Raw genomic sequence first — 24147 nt, forward strand, 5'->3', positions numbered from 1 at the left:
GTGAGTAATTTCCGAGCTGCTCCTTATTTCCATTCATACCAAAACACTTCCAGCAAGTGTCATTTGGGTGATTACAGCTTTTCAGGGCTCGGTCATGAAGAATTGCTTTGACACGGAGAGTCTTTTCCTCATTGGATCACCTTAATACTTAATGCTGTTTTGTCTGGCCCCTGGGCGTACGCACACTGCTTTTAAGTTTTTTTGGAAGCCAGCGTTTTCTCATTATGCCTGAAATAACTTCCTGTGTTTCGACGAATTAGTGTAATGTGATCCAGAGGCTGGTATCTGGACTGGAGTGGAGATGTTTCCATTTTTACAAGATAAACAAACACAGATTTTGCCTGGTTACTTGAAACATATCTTATTGTTTATCTGTACAACATCCACGATGGTCATGTCCACCGATCTTCACTCAATGCCTCGGAACATTGAGATTGGAATTGTATTACTTTTTCATCACATCTTTTTCCCTTTCAAATGCAATTTTTTTCTATTTTTATTTCTCTTTTTCTTTAAAATATGGTTTGTTTTTTTTAATAAATCTTGGTTTCTGCCATTCATGAATCAGAAGAAATACATGATTTGCTTTTTTTTGTGTTAAAATGTTATAATAAAAAAAAAACAAAAATAGAAAACAAACAAGCTCCAATACATGTATTTATTATGTTTACAATTATATTTTAAATTATAAACATTCTGTTTTTATGTGGCATATGGTCGCATTATTTTGAATTTACTTTTGTTTAGGACTGAAATGGTGTAAAGAAGGAATCATAAATATTTAGACATTCATACTTAAAAAGTGGTGCCATGATAAAATATTGTGGCTAATGTTTTACACCACTTTTTCATGCTTAAAATTATTCAGCACAGAACATCCCAAAACTGGGTCAAGTCGCAGTTTTTTTTTTTTTTTTTTTTATATTCCCTACTGTGATAATGTATTTTCCTTGGAGGCCTGTCACACTGCAACCAAAAAAAACCCAACCTCACTAATAATCCTACCTTAGAATCCTCCAGGACCAGTGCTGAAAGTTTCCTCTTCTCCTTGTGCGCATGTGTTTATGTTGGAACGTATTAGGTCTGCGTGTTTTGGTGTGCAAGTTGTGTGATTAATCGCCTGTGAGACAGTGTGTGTGTGGATTTTATAAGCTCTTCTAAGTGATATCCCAGTGAGAGTGCATTTTACAGCCGGATTCCTCCAGGATGAGTGGAACAGTTTGAAAGAACAGCCCCATAGCGGTCTCCGCTCTCGAGCTTATTAGGCCGAGTTTCTAACAGGTGGTCCATCACAACAATCAGAGGAATAAGACTGCTTTTGATCAAAGCTGCTAATTTGTTCGCCGTAAAATTGGTGGGGGATTGTGATCTGTCTGTTATGAATAAGTTTCACTGTTGTGCATGAGAGAAAATACAAAATGTTGAGTGTCATATGGACTGGTGAAAGTACAGGGAAGCCCCCTTCTCTTGTGCGTCGCTGTCGCTGCTGTTGACTCAGAAAAGAATGCTAGTGAATAATGCCTGTATGGTTTTGTGTTGTAGGTCACTGTGCCATTGTGCTTCTGGTTTATCTTACTGTGCATACTTTAATGTCTCCTTGTTTGCCTTTCTTGGTCAGAGACTGGAAGCAGAGACACTGAAGGTACAGAGGAACTGTTTGATTCTGTCGTTGTGCTGTTGCTGGAGTAAACTCACCCACAAATCCTGGACTCGCAACAAAAGGATTATGGCTCAAATCAACTAATCTACTTCTCTGTATATACCGATGTAAAGAACTTGGCACGAAAGCCTCAGTGTCTGAGGTTTTCTTTTGTTTCTCTAAAACAGAGCTGTTTGTTTGTTTGTTTGGGGTGCATCATGGGGCCAGTGAAGAGGCCACCTGCTATAATAGTTGACCTCCTGCTCTGTAAGGAACATCTAAAAACAAAACCCTAAAACTTTCTTTGTTGGTTTATTGATGTTGTATTTACACTCGAAGAAGGTCAAACTGTCATAGATCCCTGCAGGAATAGAACTCATCAAAAGTGTTTTTCAGTGCTGCCGTATGAGTTTTTTTAAGCAAATAATACATTTGCAAGTGAAAACATCTAGTCCCAAGAGCTATTAATCTCAAGGTACGTTTTTTTAGAGAAAAAATAAACCAAAAAAGTCTGAATGTTTTGCGAAATATTGGAGGAAATTGGAAACCTGTTTGAGTTCCTTTCCTGCTCTTATAAATATAAATAATTTGCTTTTTCTCATAGACAATCAACACCAGTGGTGATAACAATGAAGCAAATAGGACTCTGGTAAATATCCTGTAAATATCCTCATCAAATCTCTGCTAGATGGGTTATGGTTGTCGAGGCTGACTTGCTGTTGCAACCCTTCATGGGAAATGTCAAAAGGTGTCACTGTCCTCCCGCACCACTGACTCATAACACGATCTTGCTCCTCGAAGCACCGGCATATGCCCACTTCCCTCCCCTTTCATATTCATGGACTAATTTCCAGACTAACGGAAGAAGCTTGCGATATTTCATCGCACATCTCTCTTAGAAAGATAGCGTGCGGTGTTGACCGAGGAGAGATGCAGCCCAGTGAAGGGCTTCTGAGCCAATTATATTCAGTAGCACATACCAGAAATGACAGGTTGGACAAATGCACAGGGGAAACTTTCACCTCCACAACGGTGTTTCCTGGCAGCACCTCTTTGATCTTGCTTTTCAGTTTACATCTGTGTGACAAGTCTTTATCTATGAGGGAGGTGAGGGTGAAGATTTCCTGAGCGCTAGGAGACTGAACACAGCTGAAGTCATCAACTTGTATTGGTCTGGAGGGACCAGGTGGACCGTGTGCTGGCTCGGCTTAATTTGTTTAAATGTTCTTGTCATGATGGTGTGATACAGCACAATCCCTGGTTAATTTAAACAGTCCAGAGGGGGGGGAGTTGGAGGCTCAGGAGGGTTCCTCAGTCGAGGTTAATGTCCTTGTATCACTGCGTGCAAGTACAGTAAAAAAAAAAAAAACAAGAAAAACAACATTTCATGGTCTGTTTTCACTGTGAAAATAAGACCGCAGCTGTAAGAGCATGTGGCCTTTCAAAATATTGATCAGAAGTGATGTTTCTTCACTTAGCCAACTACCTTTTATGTGGGTGGCCATTTGCATATGAGTAGTTTGCTGTCCCTGCTTTTTAAACAAGCACTTGATGAACAATCAGCAAAACACAGAAGGTGCAAATGCCCTTTTATCCGATTATTTTCTATCCAGATGATCTTCTAATCTCTCTTCACTTCTGTTGATGCAGATGGGTCACAATTTCATCCAGATGGTTTTGGGTAAACATTGCACGCAAGGTTTGATAAAAGTCAGTCTGAAGGCTTTGTAATACCCTAATAATTAGACATCTCAGATGTTTAGGACTGGGTGTGTTGCTCGTGTCATGATGCTTGATGCTTGCGTTGGCTAGTAACAGGAAGAATGGACCGTCGCAACATATGGCAAGTATTAGAAATGGGAATTTAAGATTGCTTGTCGGAACGTGCTGGACAGGATGCTGTTTAGCAAACTGCATTATGACACATCCAGATTATGCTCAATATATGTTTTCAGGTCTGTATTTCAGGTCTTGTACTTCAAAGCACATATGTATGTTTGTCTGAAATGAACTAACTGAGGATTCAGTGCTGTGCATGTGTTGTTAATGAGGGTGGAGATATGCAGTTCTGTGGAATACAGCTTTTAGCCTCTGCAAACTGTTTCATTTGTACTCATCAGGCCTCCTCTTTGAAGGATATTTTTAAAGCTGTGCCTTTGTACTTTATTATTGTCTATCCTCGGTGCATTGGGCTAAAGAATACCATGACTCCTTTTCATTCGCAATGCTGGATTTAACTTTTCCCGTTCTTTATATTCATTTATTTCTCTGTGCCAGGATCAATGACTTATTTTTCAGACAAATATTAACATGTAAGTTCCTCTTGGTCTATGTGTGATGACATTTTGTTTGCCTCCTTAGAAGGATTGGCTTGTGAGGTGTCATCCCAGGATGCAGATCTTTCCTGAGAGTGGAACATGCAGCCTCTTGTGCTAGAGCCATGAAAGACTGACCAAGCATGTTCTCCTTCTCCTTCCCTCTATTCAACCCTGATCTCTGATCCTAAGCATCAGTGAGGTCACTTACACTTCTCCGCTGACCCCAATTCCTCCAGGAACGTTTCCTGAGACACTTCCAATTCCCTTCCCCCCCTTAAGGCGACTGACGTGGAAAGAGGGCAGTCGTCAGCTGACGCGAGACACAAGTCGCATGTTTGCAGACTCTGAACATGAAGGGTCTAAACTGCCCTGCAGGTTCTTGATCTGATGAAGGATGAGACTCCATCTGTTTCCTGCTCCACAGAGCTGCGGAATTCTCAGTCATATTGAATGAAGACAAATGAGTAAACAGGCGGATGAGTCACAGCTTTTTTCCTGTGTTATGACAAGTGCTCCTGCTTGAGCGTGTGAGCGTGGTCGTATTGACATCTTTGTTGAATCGGTTGGGGTTTATCATCAGGCTTTCAGTCAGGCTGACACACAGGCAGAAGATAGATCCAGTGGAGTGGTTTTGACTGAAAAGTATAATTCAGAATCTTTCGATATTAACATCAGATTCAAAATCTTTATCAGTTATTACTTTTCACTGCTCATTCTTAGCCCGTTATTCATATTAAACGTAACATTTCATTGTCTGACCATCAAATAAAAACAATACATTAAATAATCCTTTTCAAAAGGGACAGCAGTTGCGCTACTGTTGAATTGTACCATTGTATGTACATACGCCTTTCCTGAGCACAAGTAACCTTTTGTCTAAGCCCACACAGCCGTGTAACAAAGACTTGTGAAGAATATGTTTCGCTTGTCGATGGATTATCCAACTTGAATGCAGGACTAATTCCTAGTTGTACCCCTCTCAGGAGGCCAATTACCTCTTAAGATGGTTCTGCTTTTTGTCTTTCTCCGTCCTGTGCTCTCTGTCTAAACCCATCCATCTCCTGTCTTCCACTCAGTACTCCTTTCTGTCCTCTTCCAGCACCTGTCAGCTCCATTGTCCTCCCGTGAAGAAGAGTACACTCATGAAGGCTACGACCTTTTCAGTGGTCTCTCCCTGTGGGGCTGGTGCTTTTGTTTTCTTCAGCTTTCCTTAGCAGAGTTCGGGGTAATCAGCAAGGGGGCATCCGTCTAACTATTGCGGGAGGTGCGGTCTTCCTGGGTGTGATAATGGACCACACATGCGCCTCGCAGCTCACCGTCAGTAGGGCTTCGGTGCATGGGCACAAGGCCTTGCTCTGCCTCTGCTCCCTCCGACACGCCCACAGTACACCCTCTTCTCAGTCTTTTGTCCTCGCCCTTTTACTTGGCCTGAGCTCAGTTGGGGCCTTTGTCTCTGGATCCAGAATACGGATTCCTCCCCATCCACTCTGGCTTTTTTGTTCACGTCCACGACATTATGCTAGCGACAAGTATTCCAGAAATGCAGTGAATGCAACTCTATCCCAAGCAAGGAGGTGCGGAAAGACGCAAGATATTGGTTGTTTTATTACAGCTCCTCACAGAGTTTATGATGAAATTACACTCATTACATTACATTCATTGGAGGGAGGCTAAAATTGTTGGGAGGTTAGCAAGATTCTTTTCTGCAGGAAATACAGTGTTTATTGTATTTCTCATTGATTGAACGTTGCGTTGCCTGAACGCAGCAGAAAAAAGAGGGAGTCTGTTCGACAAGCCATACAAGGAAGGGAAGGGAAGTATAGATTGTTGGTGTGTGATGTCGGCTCTCGGAAGAGGGCCCTTTACAGAGTGTATTGATTACTGCTCACCTTGCTAAGTGAAGGCATTCAATTCATCCCAAGGCGTTTTAAAGTAATGATGCCGGCTAATTAACTTGCAAATCAACATTTACTCTGCCATCCATCTTATTCTACCTCCTTCCTTTTGTGTTGATCGTCATTACTCTGCACAGATGAAGCATTGAGTTGAAGCTGGTTGCGTCATCTGACAGTTCGCTGACAAATATTGTGTTAATCATAGCGACTGGTGAGAGAAACTCTCTGGGCAAAGATTTTCACAAGGCGGTTTTAATAACACAACTCTGCAGGAAACAAAATTCCCTGTAGTGGATATTTCTGTGTTCGTTTAGAGGATTCACAAAGCTTTTCGTGTCGACCATTTATTATTTCAGCGTTTTGTTTTTAGGCTCTTGAAATGCATTTTATAGCTTCCATGTATTATGTGGGGTTAAGAATGCCCTCAAACATCTGTGGTTGTGTATTGGAAGGGTTTTTGTCCCATAAAATGGGATTTTCAAATCCAACCCCATCAGCAGTGTCGTTCCATTGTTTTTTTTGAATGACTGGTGGCACTGAGGTTTAGATAATGTCAGAGATTTGGGACAATATGAATGTTTCGCTGATGCAAAATGACTCCCGATGAGTTGTGCGCTCATTGCTAGGGACCGCGCTGAAGAGCCCGCTTTAGTTACCGCACCAAGATTATACACCAGGCATAAACAAACAAGTGGGCTTGAGTGTGTTGTAATGCTAAATCAATATGAGCTGACAGTCTGCAGATGATAAAAGTGCTTTCAATCAATTATCTCTCTCATATGAGGTTGCTGCGGCAAGTCTATTGTTGCATTTGTGGTTTTGTCATTACATGTAAGCCTTTGTTTTCAAACAATGCCTTTCACTTTTGCTGCATCAGGGCCATTTAGCATATTATGTTACTTTCCATGAAGCAAATGCAGAATCCAAGAGTCGAAGCCTTTAAAACTGTGGTATCCTGTATTGAGAGAGACAAAGGAAGAAAATGATCTAGAAAAAAAAAAACAAGCTTCTGTATGACAACAAACATGATAATGACAGATTTTTTTCGACACATTCTCACTCCCAAGGTGTCAGAATTCTGCGTTGTATGTTGAGGGCTACAGTTTTTTTTGTCAGTGTCTTTATAAATCAATGAAGTACTGATACATTTGGTTCATGATTATGTTCTGTTTTGCTATGTTTATAGGCATTTTTCCCTCTAAATTCATGAAGATATGAGAAGCCTATTTAGCAAGGACGGTCACAGTTCATGGTTGGTTCTCTATTTTAATCTGCAATGCTAAATTCAAGTCCTTGCTCCCACCAGACCTGGAAATCCTGTTCATACGAACTTGTTCTGTTCATCTTTGCTCAAAGGCTGTGTTTCATTTGTGAAATAATCTCATCTAAGTTGAAATTGGCCCTGACTATCAAGCTGGAGTTAATGACGCAGGAATATCAGATTGCACGGCGGAGTCAGTCCAACATGTCATAGAAAAGAGTTGTCGTGCTCTGAACTACCCCCAAAGTCCTGTCCCGCCGTGTTACCAATGACAGCCTCCACGGACTCATTTGGGCGCTCTCCAGCTCTGTTTCGGTGGCCACATGTGCCTTGGATTAAAGCTTGCAACCGGAGCCCAACTGAGGGAGTTTAAAGAGTATGGCTGAGTTTAGAGCGGCGTGAGAACACTAGTCTGTTGTGATAGTATCTAATGAGTTCACTTGGAGCGGCATCCTTGAATGCTACCATTCATTAATTTAATCATCCTTGGACTTAAGTGTGTGTGTGTGTGTGTGTGTGTCCCAGTTTACAAAATAATCCTTCCTGCTGTGACCTTATTGCTTCCTCGTGGCAAAGAGATAGAAGCTCAATATTTAGTTCTTAAGGTCTATTAAGCTAATGACAGGAGGAGCCAACTTTCTGTGTTGTTGTTGTTGTTCAGTCTTTAGAACTCTTTTGTAATGCTGGCCAGTGGTGTCCAAGTTGAGCCAGTGTGTTGAGTTTAGCGCTGTTAATTATGCTGTAATTAGTAGAGGGTATTAATGCGCGCTGGATCCTGACACGCTACAGACCATGTTTATTTCTCTGGGATGTTCAACAGAGGTGTCGTCCTGGACCAAACAAAGTTCATGTTTATTGAACAGGCTTTAAATGATGTGGCTAGATTCAAAACACATACATTGTCTTGCCTTACCACAGACTCATAACACTGGGGGCATTTTGGTTTTCTCCTTGAAACCCACACATCTTTCATTGAATTGTCTTCTACCTGGAGCAGTTTTTAGGAGTTTCGGATTAATAATGAATGATCTCCTTGCTTGCCTGTCAAAGGACGAAGCTTGATCACTATTATTTGTTGGTCACGATGTTGACATGCTTTGTTGTCGACCTACTTTCGTGACCTTACGCTTCAAATTAGTTTTAGAAACTGGTTTCAGCTACATGTACAGTGGTACCTCGGTTTTCGAACGTCCCGAATTCAAACAAAAATTTTGAGATTTTTTTGCTTCGGATTTCGAACGAAAATCCAGAAAAAACACCCCTGGAAAAAGCGGGAACGTGCGTGAACCGACCAGCTGACCCACGACGTGCTTTGTTATTGTGTATAACGCTGCCTCTGTATGCAGACGTGTCCCGTTAGCTACATTTACTGACTGTTTTTTCTTCATATTGAGGTGTAAAACCTTTCCTGTCTCCGCACTGGACCGTGGCAGAGTGTCACAGGGGAGGTGCTCGCTCTCCACACCTCCGAGGCTGGAGCGCTCACTCCAGGGTTTGATGTCCTGTTGCGGGCTGGAGCTCGGACAGGGATGAGGCGAGTCTGGGACAGAGCGTGACTTGGTTTATGACTTTGTCACAGCCCAACTGCGCAGAAGCGCACATTCAGAGCTGGACACGCACCGGGCACCTCTTCACTTCTGGAGAGACGTCACTCACTCGGCAACCCCTCCCACATGCAGCGGCCACACACATAGAGGAACAGCGCACCTGCAGCAGACACTCTACATTCACTCCTACAAAAGACTATTTTAAGGCTTGGAACGCATTATTTCTTTTCCCATTCATTGTAATGAGAAAAATCGATTCAGATTTCGAACAAATCACTTCTCAAACAGCTGCCTGGAACGGATTGTGGTCGAGAACCGAGGTACCACTGTATTTCATTGTTTCCACCAGGATTTTATGGTGACTGTGGCGTAGCCCTCCCCTCACCAAAGAAAACAGTACAAAACGCGGCCCATGAAGAGGCGATTGGGGAAAGTTTTGACATTTACTGAATTGGTTACTATAGAAACCCTACTTTCTAATCATGAGGAGTAGATCTCTCTCCCATCTGCAGTCGTCCTCACACGGTCTGACACTATAAGCCTGGCTGGAATGTTCCCTCTGCAACCGACTTCAGTTTCAATATGTTTGATCACATGAGATTTTATCAATAAAAAGAGATATTTTTTCTGAAGTCATGGCAGCTCTCATTTAAGCCTTAAGCTTGTTTCCATGTATTTATTTATTGCGCCTGTAAATTGTAAAGGCCGATATGGACCTTGAGTTTAATACAAGTTATTTAAAAGCTGCAATTAGAAACGATAACCTCGATTCTAATGATATTTTCATTGTAGCTTAAATGTTAGAAACATGACAAAGAAGATACTTGGCTTGATTACAGGACACTTCCTTAAGCACTGGCGTCAACAGGGAGTTAATCTGTGACGACAACTGTTGGAACTAACTACCAGATTTTTTGCAAATCACTATCATGAAATGTTACACGATGAGGTATGAGAAAATCTCTTTTTTTGTTATGCGTCATTCAACAAATCTGTATCATTCTATGATCCTTGATACCATGGCAAGAAAGGCCCTTAAGACAAGCACTACATTTGAATAAATCACTTAAAATATCTCTCTGCTCAGTGGTGCAAATATAATCATGCAAAGTACCATGACGTGCCATGAAAGCAATCGCATTTTCAAAATGACTGCTCATTTCGTTCTGACACTACTCTATGCATTGTGTTTGATTGACAGGTTGGAGTTTTAAGAAAATTGCCTCCATGGCCTTCTTGCAAAACGGAAGCTCCCTTATATTCCGTTGCCTGAAGGGAAAGTGGGACAAAACCCAGCTGTTTCAGATGCTGGGTATAAGATGATCTCTGCACTAAATATGTCTATTCCTTCTGCTCTAGTAGCGTTCTCAAATGTTCTTCCTGCACTTAAGCCCCACGCAATAAACATCAATGAACAGAGGCCTCTGCTGAGATCGTCTCTTAAAGCCCAGCCATGCAAAAAAGGTTTGGGAAGAAGAATGGCAAAACACTAGACAGGCTATCCTTTCATTCCTTGGGAGTTAGTATGAAAGATCTGGCTTGAATACAATTAGTCCATCCCACTCTTCTGCTCCCCGCCATCTGGTTTGGGTCTTGGCGGGTCAGCCACAACTAAACTGGGAAGGACGGATCTTGCATGTGGCGCAACCGCAATCCCCGGAAGAGGCGCCCCTGCACTGGTCAAACCATGTGAAAGAGAAGCAATCTAAATAAGAGAGGAGGAACAAATCAAACAAATTTACAACCGTTCGGCCAGTGAGGTCAGACCGTGACAAAAGCTCTCCTGTTGAGATGAGTGGTCGGCAAGACGACTGTGGCGCGGCCCCCTCTTGCAGAGCCAGGGTGACTACCACGACATTAGACATGGGTCACTCTGAGTGGAAACAAGCGCTACAATCAGCTTGAAGACAAAGACTCTCTTCTTCGCTCTTGTTTGGCTGTGACGTTTATTTAATACACCCAGATCAGGTCATTTTCTACTCCACTTAGAAGCCTTAATTGAAAATTGAATTTGTCCGTTTAGTTGAAAACCAGACTTAAATGGAAGAGCTTGACTTGTGTCAATGATGTAATAATAGTGGTGGTGAAGAAAAACACTTTATTTCATTGTTTGCTTTGACGTTTATAAAAAGAAGAGGCAGGCAGACGAGCCAGATTAGTCAGAATATCCAGGTAGCTCAGAGATAAAACAGCAGAAAGACATTATTTTCTATTTTTTTCCAGAGTATGTTTCACATCCTGAATAAGACCAAGCGTTGACAGTCTGTTTTGCAAGCACTTGGAGAAAACTTATCTGATGCAGACAGTGCAAACGGAAGATAAGTTCGCACTAATATATTGGCGACGTTATTTTCTTGAAAACCTGAGCGGTGTTCAAAGACACTTTCTCAATATGTCAAAATGTTTCCACCCATGCAGAATGTTGATGACAAATGTTCGCTTATGACCTCATTAAGTCTAAGCCGCCGACAGAACTGATTAATTAATCTTGGAGGGTTTAAATATCAGTATAAAATATGTGTTCTTTTTAAAGTGCATCCCTGCGTCTCCTCGCCTTTATCTCTTCTCCTGCTTTCCACGGATGTCTACATCCATTACATGTGTTTGTATGACTCAATCCCTTGCTGGAGTCGATATGTGCAATGCATTGCAATAGAATTTGCATGCATCAGCCATGGTGAGCGCACTGGAATGTGGATAGTGGCTTAAAGGTCAAAGTGCTATTGAGCCAGTGGTGCAGTTAATCGATCTCTGCTTCTTTTTCTGTGGGTCCAGGTTGTTTATACTGACCTCTTGACCGTGCAGAGCAGGTGGCCTCAGTGAAAGCACAAGTTTGGTGGAACGCTGATGTTGATTGTGTATTTAAGACCTGATCATATATTGCAGATCAGGTCACAGGTGTTAATATATACCACCCAGTTAGCCACATGCCTGCAGGGAACGTGACCAAGGCATCGTTTCAGAACGCTGTTCACAGAGTGAAGAGAAATTAAACAAGAACGTGCAAAGATACAAGGGCGACTGTTGTGTAAACATTGTTGGATCATGCAACTCGTGAGCAGTTGTTTCGCTTTCCTTTCAGTTGGAAGTGAAGACAAAAAAAATCCCCACATGTTGTAATACAATACAGTAATGGAAACCAACTGTGTTGACAGTTACTTGCAAGTCCAGTAGAAACAACCCATGTTTCAGCATCTTTAGAGGTCATCAGTTCTACTCTGGTCTGGGCTCTTGTTTGGTCGAGTTCCTGTTTTCTCTTCCGTAACTTTTCAGCATGAGCATTTACTTTGGCTATTTTGGGAACAAATGAGTGCAGTTTCTCTCCACCCCACTTCCGTAAAGGACATCGGTGGTCACATAGGTGACAGTGAGGACACTCACTGGAGAACGTTGAATTGTCTAGAAGTTTGTGATAATAACAGCTTGACAGCAATAGTTTGAGATTCCTGACTGTCCTGTGTAAAACCAGTCATCATGGAAAATATCTAGGAAATATATCAAACTAACTATTTGCCTCTTTCCGACCAGGTCAACGTCGGCTTCCGTTAATTCTATCTGCCCATGTGATCGCTGGCTATTTGGCTGGTTTGTGCTCAAACAGAGATATTCAGGCAACTTAAAAGTTTCCTTCCCTCCAAAATTGTGTTGACTTAATCGATGTAATTTTGTAGTCCTGTATCCACTTTTAAAACTACCACGGTGTTTCTCTGCACTCTGCTGTTCCCAATAAAAGCCCATAGACATGAAGGGAGGAGTGCTTTTCATTCCTCCCAGCTTTCCACTCCGGCTAGTGGAGGGCTGGGATTCCCTGCAGCCATCCCCCCCAATAAAGTCAAGACTCAAGTAGCCCTATCAGAATTACAAATATCCGTCAGTCCTGAGGAGAAGGATGTGGGTTTATCTTGCTGTAGCAGCACACACACTGACAGATTTATTGGATGTAATAATCTGCCTCTAAATCGCCCTCTGGTAATTGTCTCTTGCACCTGGTACTGATTCTTACATGAAACATGTTTTATTATGCGACTCTGGCAAGCTTTAAAGATTTAATCAAACATTGAAGCTTTTATTATTTACACTGACGAGTTATGCTTTTATTTACAGTATGAGAGAGTTCGCTGCGAAACGTTGCCTTCTGCCTTCTTGTTGGATTAGCGACTCTTAGACATCTTGATGTAACGTGTCAGTGGCCTGAAGGCCTTTTCTGGGCATCTGAGGTTCCAGCAGGCCTCGGCAGCATTGAACCATGTGATGCAAAGCTGTTCCGTCGTGACTCCATGCCAGACTGGACCCCTGAATGGAGATCTACCTCACTATTTGGCTCGCTGACTTCCTGGTTAGCTACTGCTCAGAATTCAGATCATGGCGAATGTTGTTGCCCATCCCCTCACAATAGTGGGGGGCTGATCGGGGATGCTAGGCAGCAGGCGAGGTATTCACTGGGCTGAAACACACTGCAAACGCTGGATGAGCTTGCTCTGCTCCAGACTCAGTGTCTCAGTGTCCTGGTGTTTGCTTGACTACTGGGCCATGAATGGAGCCAGAGAGTGACATTGCGCCAACGGAGCAATGCAAATGTTTGTCCTGGGGGAATAGGCTATTTTTTAGACGTAACAGCTGTGTGATATGTAGGCCATATTTACAATATATATAAAATGCATATGCCACCTTTTTAAATGTCATTTTTCTTTTTTTTCACTACATAATCACTATATGATAGGTTAATTTCATTATTTTCCATTTTTAACTTTCTTTTTTTTATCTGTACAACATGGTTACATGGCCCTTTAAAAAGTACAAACAACACCAAACTCCACACATTCTTTTTTTTATCTGTACAACATGGTTACATGGGCCTTTAAAAAGTACAAACACCGCACATATTGAGCTACTTTACTCCAAAAAAAAATACACCCATCGAGCATCCCAGTGATCCTAAAGGCTGCTGGGTTCAATTCACTAATCTAATAACCAAAAATGGTAAACGGGGCACAAAACAGCTGTAAGAGACTCTTTGTGGTTTGTGTTGACTCCAGTGAGCTTCACCACAACTGATCGTCCTCTTGATCCGCACCATCCCCGTCAGTCATATTTTATTCATTATGCTGATTTTGTGTCGTGAAAAAGCAATGTGAAACTTTGATGCTGAGTCATTGATTATGGCGGCCTAATGAACGCAAAGATTCGTGTTGTGTAGCTGTGTTCCTCAGTACAGCAATGGTTCAATGAGAACTTAGCCAGCTCTTATTAAATTTGTTCTGGTTGCGGTAGGTGATGTCACAATCGGGGCCCGATTGTGGGAGTCACCAGATGTTTTAGTTGGAGTAAACAATAACACAAACCTATCTATCTATCTATCTATCTATCCATCTATCCATCTATCTATCTATCTATCCATCTATCTATCTATCTATCTATCTATCATCCATCTATCTATCTATCTATCTATCTATCTATCCATCTATCCATCCATCCATCCATCCATCCATCCATCCATCCATCCATCCATCCATCCATCCATCCATCCATCCATCCATCCATCCATCCATCCATCCATCTATCTATCTATCTATCTATCTATCTATCTATCTATCTATCTATCTATCTATCTATCTATCTATCTATCTATCTATCTATCTATCTATCTATCTATCTATCTATCTATCTATCTATCTATCTATCTATCTATCTATCTATCTACCTTACTTTGGTACAATTTCGTTCACCTCTGAAGGAATTCGATAGATCACCGTATGTCACCGTAAGGTTTATAAATGGAGATTCGGTGGGTAAAAATAACAGGATGAGACCTTCTTTTCTTCAAAAAATAAGACCCCTTGTTTTAGGGAAAGAGTTATTAATGAGCTGCCATGGCGCCCACGGGAGGAAACATTAGACAAAAGGATCTGTCCGGATACGCTGCACGGGCTATCCCAGTGTCTCCGCTGGCCGTCTAAAAATAACAGCCCTCTGCTCTGATATTAAATCTGGTTGGTGACAAGCAGCTGGCAGATCTCCTATCACCTTCTCCTGACTTCCATCCGTCTATTTTTCCTTTCAGAGCGATGAAATTTCGATGTGTTTAATGTTGCTGCCATACCACATTGCTACATTTTGTTTGAAGGGTCACCAACATATTTTTCCGTGTATTTTTGTCAATTTAAAACTTTAAACATTCTTGTTTACATTCTTGTAGTGTTTTCTATGGTGTAACCTATGCTTCTTTTAAGCTATTTATGTTGACATGCTTTTATTATTAACTCGAATCAAAGGCCTCTAACGTGTTATGACAGCTCATGCTTCTACTATTACAAAACGTTGTAGCAATAACACGCTTCATTAGTGTTTAAATAAACAATACAGTGGATAATTGCTTTGTGTGATATTGATATTCACAAACTAGGGCTGCAACAGATGACTGCAACAGAGACTTCCTTTATGAAGTGTCGATCTTAATTTAAATAAATAATGAAATGCAAAGTGTTGCTCAGTGTTAAATGTTGTTTTGAAACTTTATAAAACAAATATAACAAGTGCCATGTGATAGGTTTGCGCCTTTGAATTGGTCCCATACTTTATAAATTATGGGTCGCGATGGTCTAGTAGCCTCATCCCTTACTTCTCTTACAGCACATTGCCCTAAGTGAGCGATGGCGTCCCTACTAGTCGACCAATGAACCGGTCTGTGACTGTTGACTAGTTGTTGCAGCGCTGTTATAAACCGCAATTTCATCACCTCTCAACGCTTGGACGAACACGGCGTCCTCGTTCTCAAAAGGGCTTGCACACATAATAGAGTGCTTTGTTTGTGTGAAAAATGCAAAGCTATGTTTTGAGTGAGATCAAGGTGAAAGTTCGCTTTACAACCAATATTAGTGTCGATATGTACGCCTTTGTTTCCATCTACTCTGCAGTGCACTCATGTGCTGTATGACCAGTTTTACATGAAGTTTTGTATTTAAACACAGCGGGTCTCAGAAACTTCACTAAATGCTTCTCACGCACATTACACATTATCAAATCCCTATGCTCAATGATTTATATTCTTCATTTTTGTTCATCAAAAATGTAACCACAAAGAGTGTCTTGTCATCAGAGTGTAGCAGGTTGAGGTTGTTCAGGATGTCCCCAGGTTATCTTCCTTTGGAGGCTTTCCACTTTAACCCAACTGGAAGAAATCCCAACCACGAATCAGGTGGAGAGACTGCATCTACATTCTGGCTTGTTATTATCCTAGGAACTGTTGAGTCGCAGAAAAGGGACGAGTGGAAGTCCCAAGTGAAACTATGGCGCTGCGACGGATGAGTGGTTGAAGATGGGGAGCGAGGGAGGGGTTGACTGAGCTTCAATGATGAGAGGTAGAGGAGTTTCACTGGAGCTTTTCTTGTTAGTGGCTACATGATCCTTTTTTTCCTGTGGGAGTCCATGAGCGTTGGGGGAGGAATGTGCTCCCAGTTGGAAAAGCAGCGATGCCCTCGCAGCTCCGGCTGCACTGGCCAGCAGGAGAAACTCAATCTGACTGGGCATTTAGGGACACTTAAGTGTGAGCTCCTTGGAATGTCATGGATCAAAGATCAGCATTTGAGAGTAATGATGCAAATGTATTGAAGCATAACTGTTTATTATGAGGCATGTTGTTTTTCTTGCACCCCACATGTTCCCTACATATATATGTATGTCTACTGCAAGTGGCTCTTTTTGTGTGCCTCCTTCTTGTCATACAAGTAAGAGACAATCCGAGAAGTAGCGCTCGTAGTAGGGAACTGTGGAGTCAAAATTCAACTGGCACACTCTTTTGTCTGCTTTCCTGCCAGAGAAGGCGTGCGGTTTTGTGGCAATATATAATGTATCTAGCTCCACTCGCCGCACCGCAATGTGCAATGGAAAAGAAAAAAAAATGCACTTGCCTCCAAAATTACTTTAAGATGTAATTGAACCATAATGCCTCGTATATGAGCATCTTGTGGTGGAATAACAATCTCACTTGACAAATGAGGCTGAGAAAATAAACTGGCATATCTGAGTCATGAAGTAGAAAGAAGACTCCCGCTTCTTAATCCTGCTGGTGGAGGATGGGAGTCTGGGTCTGGCCGACCGAAGAAACCTAATCATCTGTGCGCTGACATCTGAAGCATTTCTATGATATCCTCGCTGATGGCTGCGCTGCCCCGTCCAACATCCCCAGGCCAGGTGGTATTTCTCTTCAGTCCGTCACAGACTTGTGTCTCGACGCTGTTCTTTGCGCGAGCGGGTTTATTTTGTGGTTCGCACCAAGATAACACCAATCTGCCTGAGAGCTGCTGGCCGCACATTAGCCTTGGCATTTAGCCAGACAAATTGTTGTGCTTGATCCGCAAAAACTTGGCCGACCCAGTTGACATTAAACATCAGATATGAGTGAAGCACCAACAATTTCATTTTCAAGACCTGACAGACCTATTCGAATAGCACAAAAATAGTGTTTCTGAGCAGTACATGTGGCATTTTTTTCAACTGACTTAAGGTTAGTTGTTAGGATAAATACACCGTAAATACTCTCCTACTTCTTGTTTATTTGTATATTGTTCACTAGAACTGTAGCAGTTAAGGTACTAATTGCATCTGTTTAATATTTACTGCTGTATTCAATTCAATATGTGCTTTTTTGTGCACTTATTTTTCATTTTTTATGATACTTTTTACTAAAAAAATCTATCCAGCCTCAGGAATATTACAGTGTTATTTCTTTGTAAAAAATAATGAACTTGGTCTACAAATGCCCTTTATCTTCTTACATACAATACAGTTTTAGAGTTTCAACTTTATTTGAATTTCGATCAAGCTGAGAGCCAATAAATAAATCCACGCTGTTGGCCTTAAATCACCTCCTTGTGTACTGCGGCGGCACCATCGCTCCATGAGCTAATTGGGTGTGTTAATTGCAGTAAGGAAACATTACAAGTGGAATCTGCCTGCATTTGGCGTGTCATCACGTCATGTCCCATCTGTCATGCCTCATTATGGCACCTCTGTTTTTGCTGTTGGCACCCCCTTGTCTCTAATGAGGCTCATTCTGTTGCCTTCAAACTCACAGCGCCTCCGTCTCAGAAGTACAGCGGCATGTCGACACCTTGTTGTTAGCCAATGAAGATGGATAAAACATGGAAGGACCCCTGTTGGGAGGAACGTGCCATTGTTATTGCTGCCATTGACCCTTGTTGGCCATCCCCCCCAGCAAATGACTCATGCACAGCTTGTGACTGATGTAGCTACATTAGGATGGGTCATGGAGCTCCATCCCCGAGGCGACTCCTGCTCACTCAGTACTCACTAAGCTCTGTACTTCCCAAGCGCACCCTCATTAGAAATGTGCCATGCGAGACTCATTCCCCTGCTGCTTGTCTGTACCGGGTTGTGGTCACGGGTGTGTCACTCTCACTTCATTCCCCAGGCCAGAGCTATGGGACCCATGGTCAAAATGACTTGGTATCTCATTTTCTGTTTGTAAACGGCTCTCGACCGCAATCCTTGTTGCCTGCAAAGTCGTCGAGCCAAGATGTATTTTCTGCCGGCTAAAAAAATAGATGTGCATCTTGAGCTAAGAATGTTAAGCTCCACCAGGAATAAACATCTATAAACAGTTACTTTTGGTAGAAGAATGTTTACGAAATGTGTCAAGTGGTGACAAGCGCATTGAATCAACAAAAGCGCCAATGTTTGCTAATGCATTCAAGTGGTATGCTCTTTGACCCGAAACTTTATCACAGTTTGTCAAGTCGAGCTGAGGATTTTAGTATTTTTTTGCCACTCAGTCCGTAGAAAATGGAACCATAGTTTAGTCTGCTTATGACTCTGTGACCAGACAGTGTTTGACTAGAATAGAATGTGTATTACGAACATGATGCTGAAACCAACCCACAATGATTCAAACAAAAGAGCTGAACGGTGAATGTTAATAGCCAGAGAAATAATGTTATGCTAATTTCTGTCTCTTCTGTTTCAATTTTTGCAGCCGTGCAATCAAGACCAACCAGGACCTTCTCCCAGAAACCCCCTGGACCAACATCTTCTATGATGACTTCTGGGGCACCCTGCTCACTCACAGCGGCAGCCACAAGTCTTATCGGCCTCTCTGCACTCTGTCATTCCGCCTCAACCACGCTGCTGGTGGGCTGGATCCCTGGGGCTACCACCTTGTCAACATCGTTCTCCACGCCGCCGTGACATCACTCTTTACCTCACTGGCTCACTTGCTGCTCGGCCGAGGCGTGTGGAGCCTGCTGGCCGGCCTGGTCTTCGCCTCACATCCTATACACACTGAGGCGGTGGCAGGAATTGTGGGTCGGGCAGATGAAGGCGCAGCGCTGTTTTTCCTGTTGTCCCTGCTGTGCTACATCCAACACTGTAAGCTGAGAGACCATGGTGGGCCCTGGCGGCCTGCTGCGTGGTTGCTGGGAAGCCTCTGCTGCGCGGCTTGCAGCATGCTGTGGAAGGAGCTCGGGGTGACAGTGCTGGCCGTATCAGCTTTATATGATGTCTGCGTTTTCCACAGACTTAAGCTTCGACAGGTCCTGATGCTCCTCTACAAGGTAAAGCATATTTTTTTCTGTCAGTACAAAAAGAAAATGGTGTTGCTTTCTGCCTTTGTTTTGTGTTTCGGCGCCCAGGACGGCATGATTAGGAAACAAAATATCCCTGTGTTTGCACAGCTGTGTCATTCAGATCACATTGTTGTCTTTTCTATGACATTTAAGGAAACGCATGTCGAAAACAAGATTAAAAATAGAATACTTTTCATTGTCCGTATGTGAAAAAGCCACCCTGAGCTTCACTGTACGTGACAGTTGAAAAGTAAACTTATCTAAAAGAAGCTAGCAAAGGGCTCCCCACTGACCATGGCAATAAATTAAATTCTGATTCTGAAATGAAAGGGTGAATGCTGTATCCCCTGCTGTATCTAGGTCAGAGTTTCTAGAGTAAATACGCCTGTAAAGATGCACTTCGTTTGTCATATTGTCATGGTAATATTATAGGCAATAGGCATTAATATTTTAGGTATTGAGCCAGATTTTGTACTGACTTGGCACCTAAAAGAGCAGAATTTCAATGCAAAACCAATGAGGATGACTTTGTAGTTTCAAATCAGTGTCTTTTTTATTTCATTATTCTTTGTCCATCATGTCTTCTTCTGCCATTCACTCCGCTGCTTTGTGCTCCATGGGTAGATCTTTTATGCGAGCTGCGACTCCTTGTTACCAATGTGAAAGTCCAAGTACCTTGTACCTATACTTTACAGGTAAAACCCACTGACCAGGATGACCAGTCACAGATGTGGCCAGGGCAGATGCTACCAGAGTACTATCCCATTTTTTTGGGTGGTGAATCACCAGAGAGAGAGTGATGGAAATTATTACATTTTTTAAAGCAGTTTACAAGTACAATACAACATACCCTAGCGAGATGATAGTCAAGCTTGAAAGTTCAGTCTGAAAAGGACTATAACAAGTCCTAAGATTAAATAATATATGAAAGAGACGCAAAGAGTGGACCCTCAGTCAGTTTCACAGATCTGGGCCGTAATAACTTAACGAGGCTCTTCATGTTTACTGTGGAAATAGGTATATATGTGTCTATGAGGGTTGATGTGGCAAACATTAGTCAGGACTAAGAGCTTCATTAACCAATACCCATGATTCGGAAACAAGTTGGTACATTAAAATCAGTTTGTGGTACAAAGCAACCGTGCTTTGGTAGATCACCTTTGTGTCTTTTTTGTTTTGTTTCCACCATTTTTATGTTAACAATACCACTAGCCAAAACAGCAATCGTCTCATTACGAAGGCAATTGAATGAAATGTATAGTTTAAACGGGGAGTTGGTCGCTCATTACCTCTGAGCAATGGTTATATAAAGAGAATAATGGCTTCATAAAAGATAATGATATAAATAGTGTGCAGACAGTTTGTCATGAGTGATTATTGTTTGCCTCCAAGGGTTCACTGCTGTTGCCAGGTGATTGTCCGTGGCTCTTTGCGCACGGAAAGATATGATAAGGAGGAAGGCAGTTCTTTCATTTTCCGCCTCTTTACGAAATTCTGATTGAGGAATCACAAGGGATTTCTAGGCCACAATTCATAAATGGGCTGCTTATCATTTCCTGGAATTGAATGAGACTATCTGGCCCAACAAGTGTATTTAAAAAAATGCTTTTGGGATACTTCATTTCTTGATATTACTTATGATAAATTACCTTGAGTCCTGTGTTAAGCTAACGTTCAGTGTGTCCGACGGCACAGACTCGATTCTGATCCTGATGTCCACAAAAGGCAGAGAAATCCAGTGATGCAGTCCCCGGAGCAGCTTTCTACCATGTCTATGTGACAGAAACAATTTTCCCCATCTGTGTAAATATGACCAGAGGTGAACACTGATCTGACACAAAAGGCATTAAAAAGCCAATGATCGCCTCCTTTTTTTTTGGCATGTCTTCACTGAAGGCAACATTTTATGAAACAGAATCTGACAAGGAGAAATCAGGGTCAACTGGGATAAAGAAAAATAGATGGTTTACGAGTGCCATTTCCCCTCAGTGTCTCTGTGACTTTTGCCTTGTCTCAGTGTTGCTGCTTGCTGAAGTATTGCTCATGCTTTGTCACAGACGGGAAGACCTTTAATAGATCGTCCGGATCGACTTGACCGGAGTGGAAACAGGGGCAAGGAACCCTCAGGAGATGATTCCTCATAGTTGACAGTTTTTCAACTTCATGATTGAAAATCCACTGTCTCTGCTGAGCCAATTGTTTCAGGAAAAGATGGTGGTGCTGTTCATGGTTGTCTGATGTCGGTAATGATTTTTGCTCCATTTGTTTGCAGTGGCTCTTTGAGAATACATTTCTGTTGTTTGTGGTAGGCCACATGAATATCATATTAGTAGCAGGCATTTGTCATCCTCTATCCGATAATGATGAGTCCCTGAACACAAACGCACGGAATTCCTTGGATTTGGCATTAAAAGGATGAGTGTGGTCTAAACTCCAAAAAAAAAAAAAAATCATGGTTGTACTGTTCGGGAGGAAAAAAAGTGATGATTCATAAACATGAAACTGAATAAATATGTGTAGACACATCGGGACGGAGCTAAACCGCTCTTCCACACACACCATCACAGTTGTATGGTGCTAAAGTGGCCGACTGGCTTTGGGCCACCTGAGAACCTGTTTGTCTTTTTCCATCATTAGGCTTGTCAGAAAAAAAAGTCCTGCCACCACTGAGGCTGAAGTTCTTGAGCTGAACCACCAGTCTATCAAATGCAAATTTAAAAAAAAAAGAAGTAAAAGAAGAGGTGGAAAAGAGGTGAACCGAATGAAATGAGATTAAAGTGAAGGTGTCAAATCTGTGATATTTAACATGACACTGGTTTCAGGCCTGACAGACCCACAAAGGCCTCCTCCTTTCAGTCAGCTGCAGCTATTTGACATTTAGTGTTTGGTGATATAAAAGGGCCCTGCTTATCTGATTGTGGCTCGCGACGAATTACTTGAGACTTTTATATCCGCTACAAATCTTCCATTGTGCCATTATGGCTTCTGTGTGTGGTTTGAAGGTTGTGGGCTCGGTGTCTGGGAGCTTCGCTGTAATTCCACCTTGGCTCACGCTCATAACTGTCTTTCCTTGACTCTTTAACCACATGCTCTTCGCATACAAATAAGAGACAAGAGTGGGAGCGTCTGTATGGCTTATATTCAAAGATGATTTTGAATAGTATAATTCCTAGTGCCTAGAGTAACTATGAGAAGATGGTGTGAAATCAATACTTTGTTGCCTTCTTTAAGTGAACGCATCATGGTGGTTTCCAGCATGTTTTTTGAAAAGTCCCACAAGAAACATCATGATAGCTAAATTGTTATGACTCGCGGAGCGAGATGCAAATGCCTTAATGAATGAGACTCCCCAAGCGATCAGAGTAGCAAATAATGATATTTAATTTTAACAAAGAGTTCACAATAATGTAAACAAAAGATCGAAGAATGCAAACAGAAAGTGTCAACGAACCGGGAGAACAAAAGAAAGAGGAAACTGAAGGCGTCACCGTACCGGGAGACGTACACGAACGAAAATAAGTCCAACCAAATGCGTCACCGAACCGAGAGATCACGAGCGAGGAACCTGAAAAATACAAGACACGATGTTCAGGAATAAAATAAAATCGCAAAGGCGATCGTCCAAAACAAGCACATGAGGGAACTAAACTAAAAGCAGGAAACACACAGAGATCAGAAGCAAACAAAGAAACCGTAACAACTGACTCAGGCACCAGGGAAAAACCAAGAGATCAGAAAACACCAAGAGCGAGCGAACGAGGCGAAGGATACGCGGAAGCTGTTTACCTAGATACAAGTTGATTCGATTTGGCACACATTGCTGGAACCAAGGTGCTTAAGAAGGTGAGGACTGATGATCTGAAGATCAGTTCCAGCTGTGTGCCTTCATCCTAGAGTGAAGCTCCAACAAAACAAGGAAACAAATGGTTGACTAGTCATAAATTCAATGTCAGCCTTCTTTCTTGTTTAATTCTCAAAACAATCCTGGTGGAAACCCTGGCAAGCTTTCAGTACTAAACTCCCTAGTGGAGTATCCCATGGCACATTGTGTAATGGCTTGTGCATGTCTTAGTCTTATCAACCGATGACTCTTCAGACATATACTAAAAACACAGCATCCAACCAAAGCACTAAAATAACTTTAATGTAACTGTGACTAAATCAAATACTTCACTGACTATAGTTAAAGGGTCCTAGATAAGATACGATACTTCAGAAAACTTGGGAATATTGCCTTGTTGTGACTATGTTTTCACCTGCGAGGTGAGTTTGATTCCCTGCCGAGACACTTCCTTGCTGCTGAGTGAGTATTTAGTCATGGAAGTTGTTGTGTCGTTTTGGTAATAGGCTGCATTTTTGCTGTCATGTGAAATGACTGGCCAAGGGCAAGTGCCCTCTGAGTGCATTTCTAGCTCATTAATTCTGCAGTCTTTCCAATTTTCTGTGCCTGCATCGCAACAGCAACACACACTGGTTGATTTCAGTGGCATTATTTTATTCAGAATTCTGACTGAAAACTTTTAGTATCCTAACATGGGGTTAAAAATATGCACTGCTTTATTTTCAAACTGTCAGACTCCTTCTTCGACATGAATAATTCATCCTCATAGTGGTGTGTAATGATTGCAATTAACTTAAATTCCTCACTTACTAATTACTCCCGCGCCGGTGAACAAAAGACACGAGGTGGAGAAGCATCATGTGCATTTAATTCAAGCAGGAGTACAGTGAGTTTTTGGATAAAGCTCAGCTGTTTGTGTGTGTCTCACTGGTGTCCTGTCAAGCTTTTGTGTGTTTGTGTGGATTTACTGTACATCGAACATGTAGCAATTCAATAAACATAATTGTCCCTTGACTGCGCATAATCTTGAGGGGATTTGCCCAGAATTTAATTCCACAATCACTCA

At 42.0% G+C, this 24147-nt stretch overlaps 1 protein-coding gene across 1 annotated transcript in view; it reads left to right on the forward strand.

Annotated features, from left to right (window-relative positions):
• tmtc2b (transmembrane O-mannosyltransferase targeting cadherins 2b) overlaps positions 1-24147 on the forward strand; it is a 93067-nt gene that overhangs the window by 19616 nt on the left and 49304 nt on the right. The window contains exon 2 of the mRNA XM_053884779.1: positions 18652-19228. Within this exon, the coding sequence (XP_053740754.1) occupies positions 18652-19228 (577 nt within the window). The remainder of the gene's footprint in view (positions 1-18651; positions 19229-24147) is intronic.

The sequence above is a fragment of the Synchiropus splendidus genome, chromosome 14 (assembly GCF_027744825.2).
Source record: "Synchiropus splendidus isolate RoL2022-P1 chromosome 14, RoL_Sspl_1.0, whole genome shotgun sequence".
In the NCBI taxonomy this organism is placed as follows: Eukaryota; Metazoa; Chordata; class Actinopteri; order Syngnathiformes; family Callionymidae; genus Synchiropus; species Synchiropus splendidus.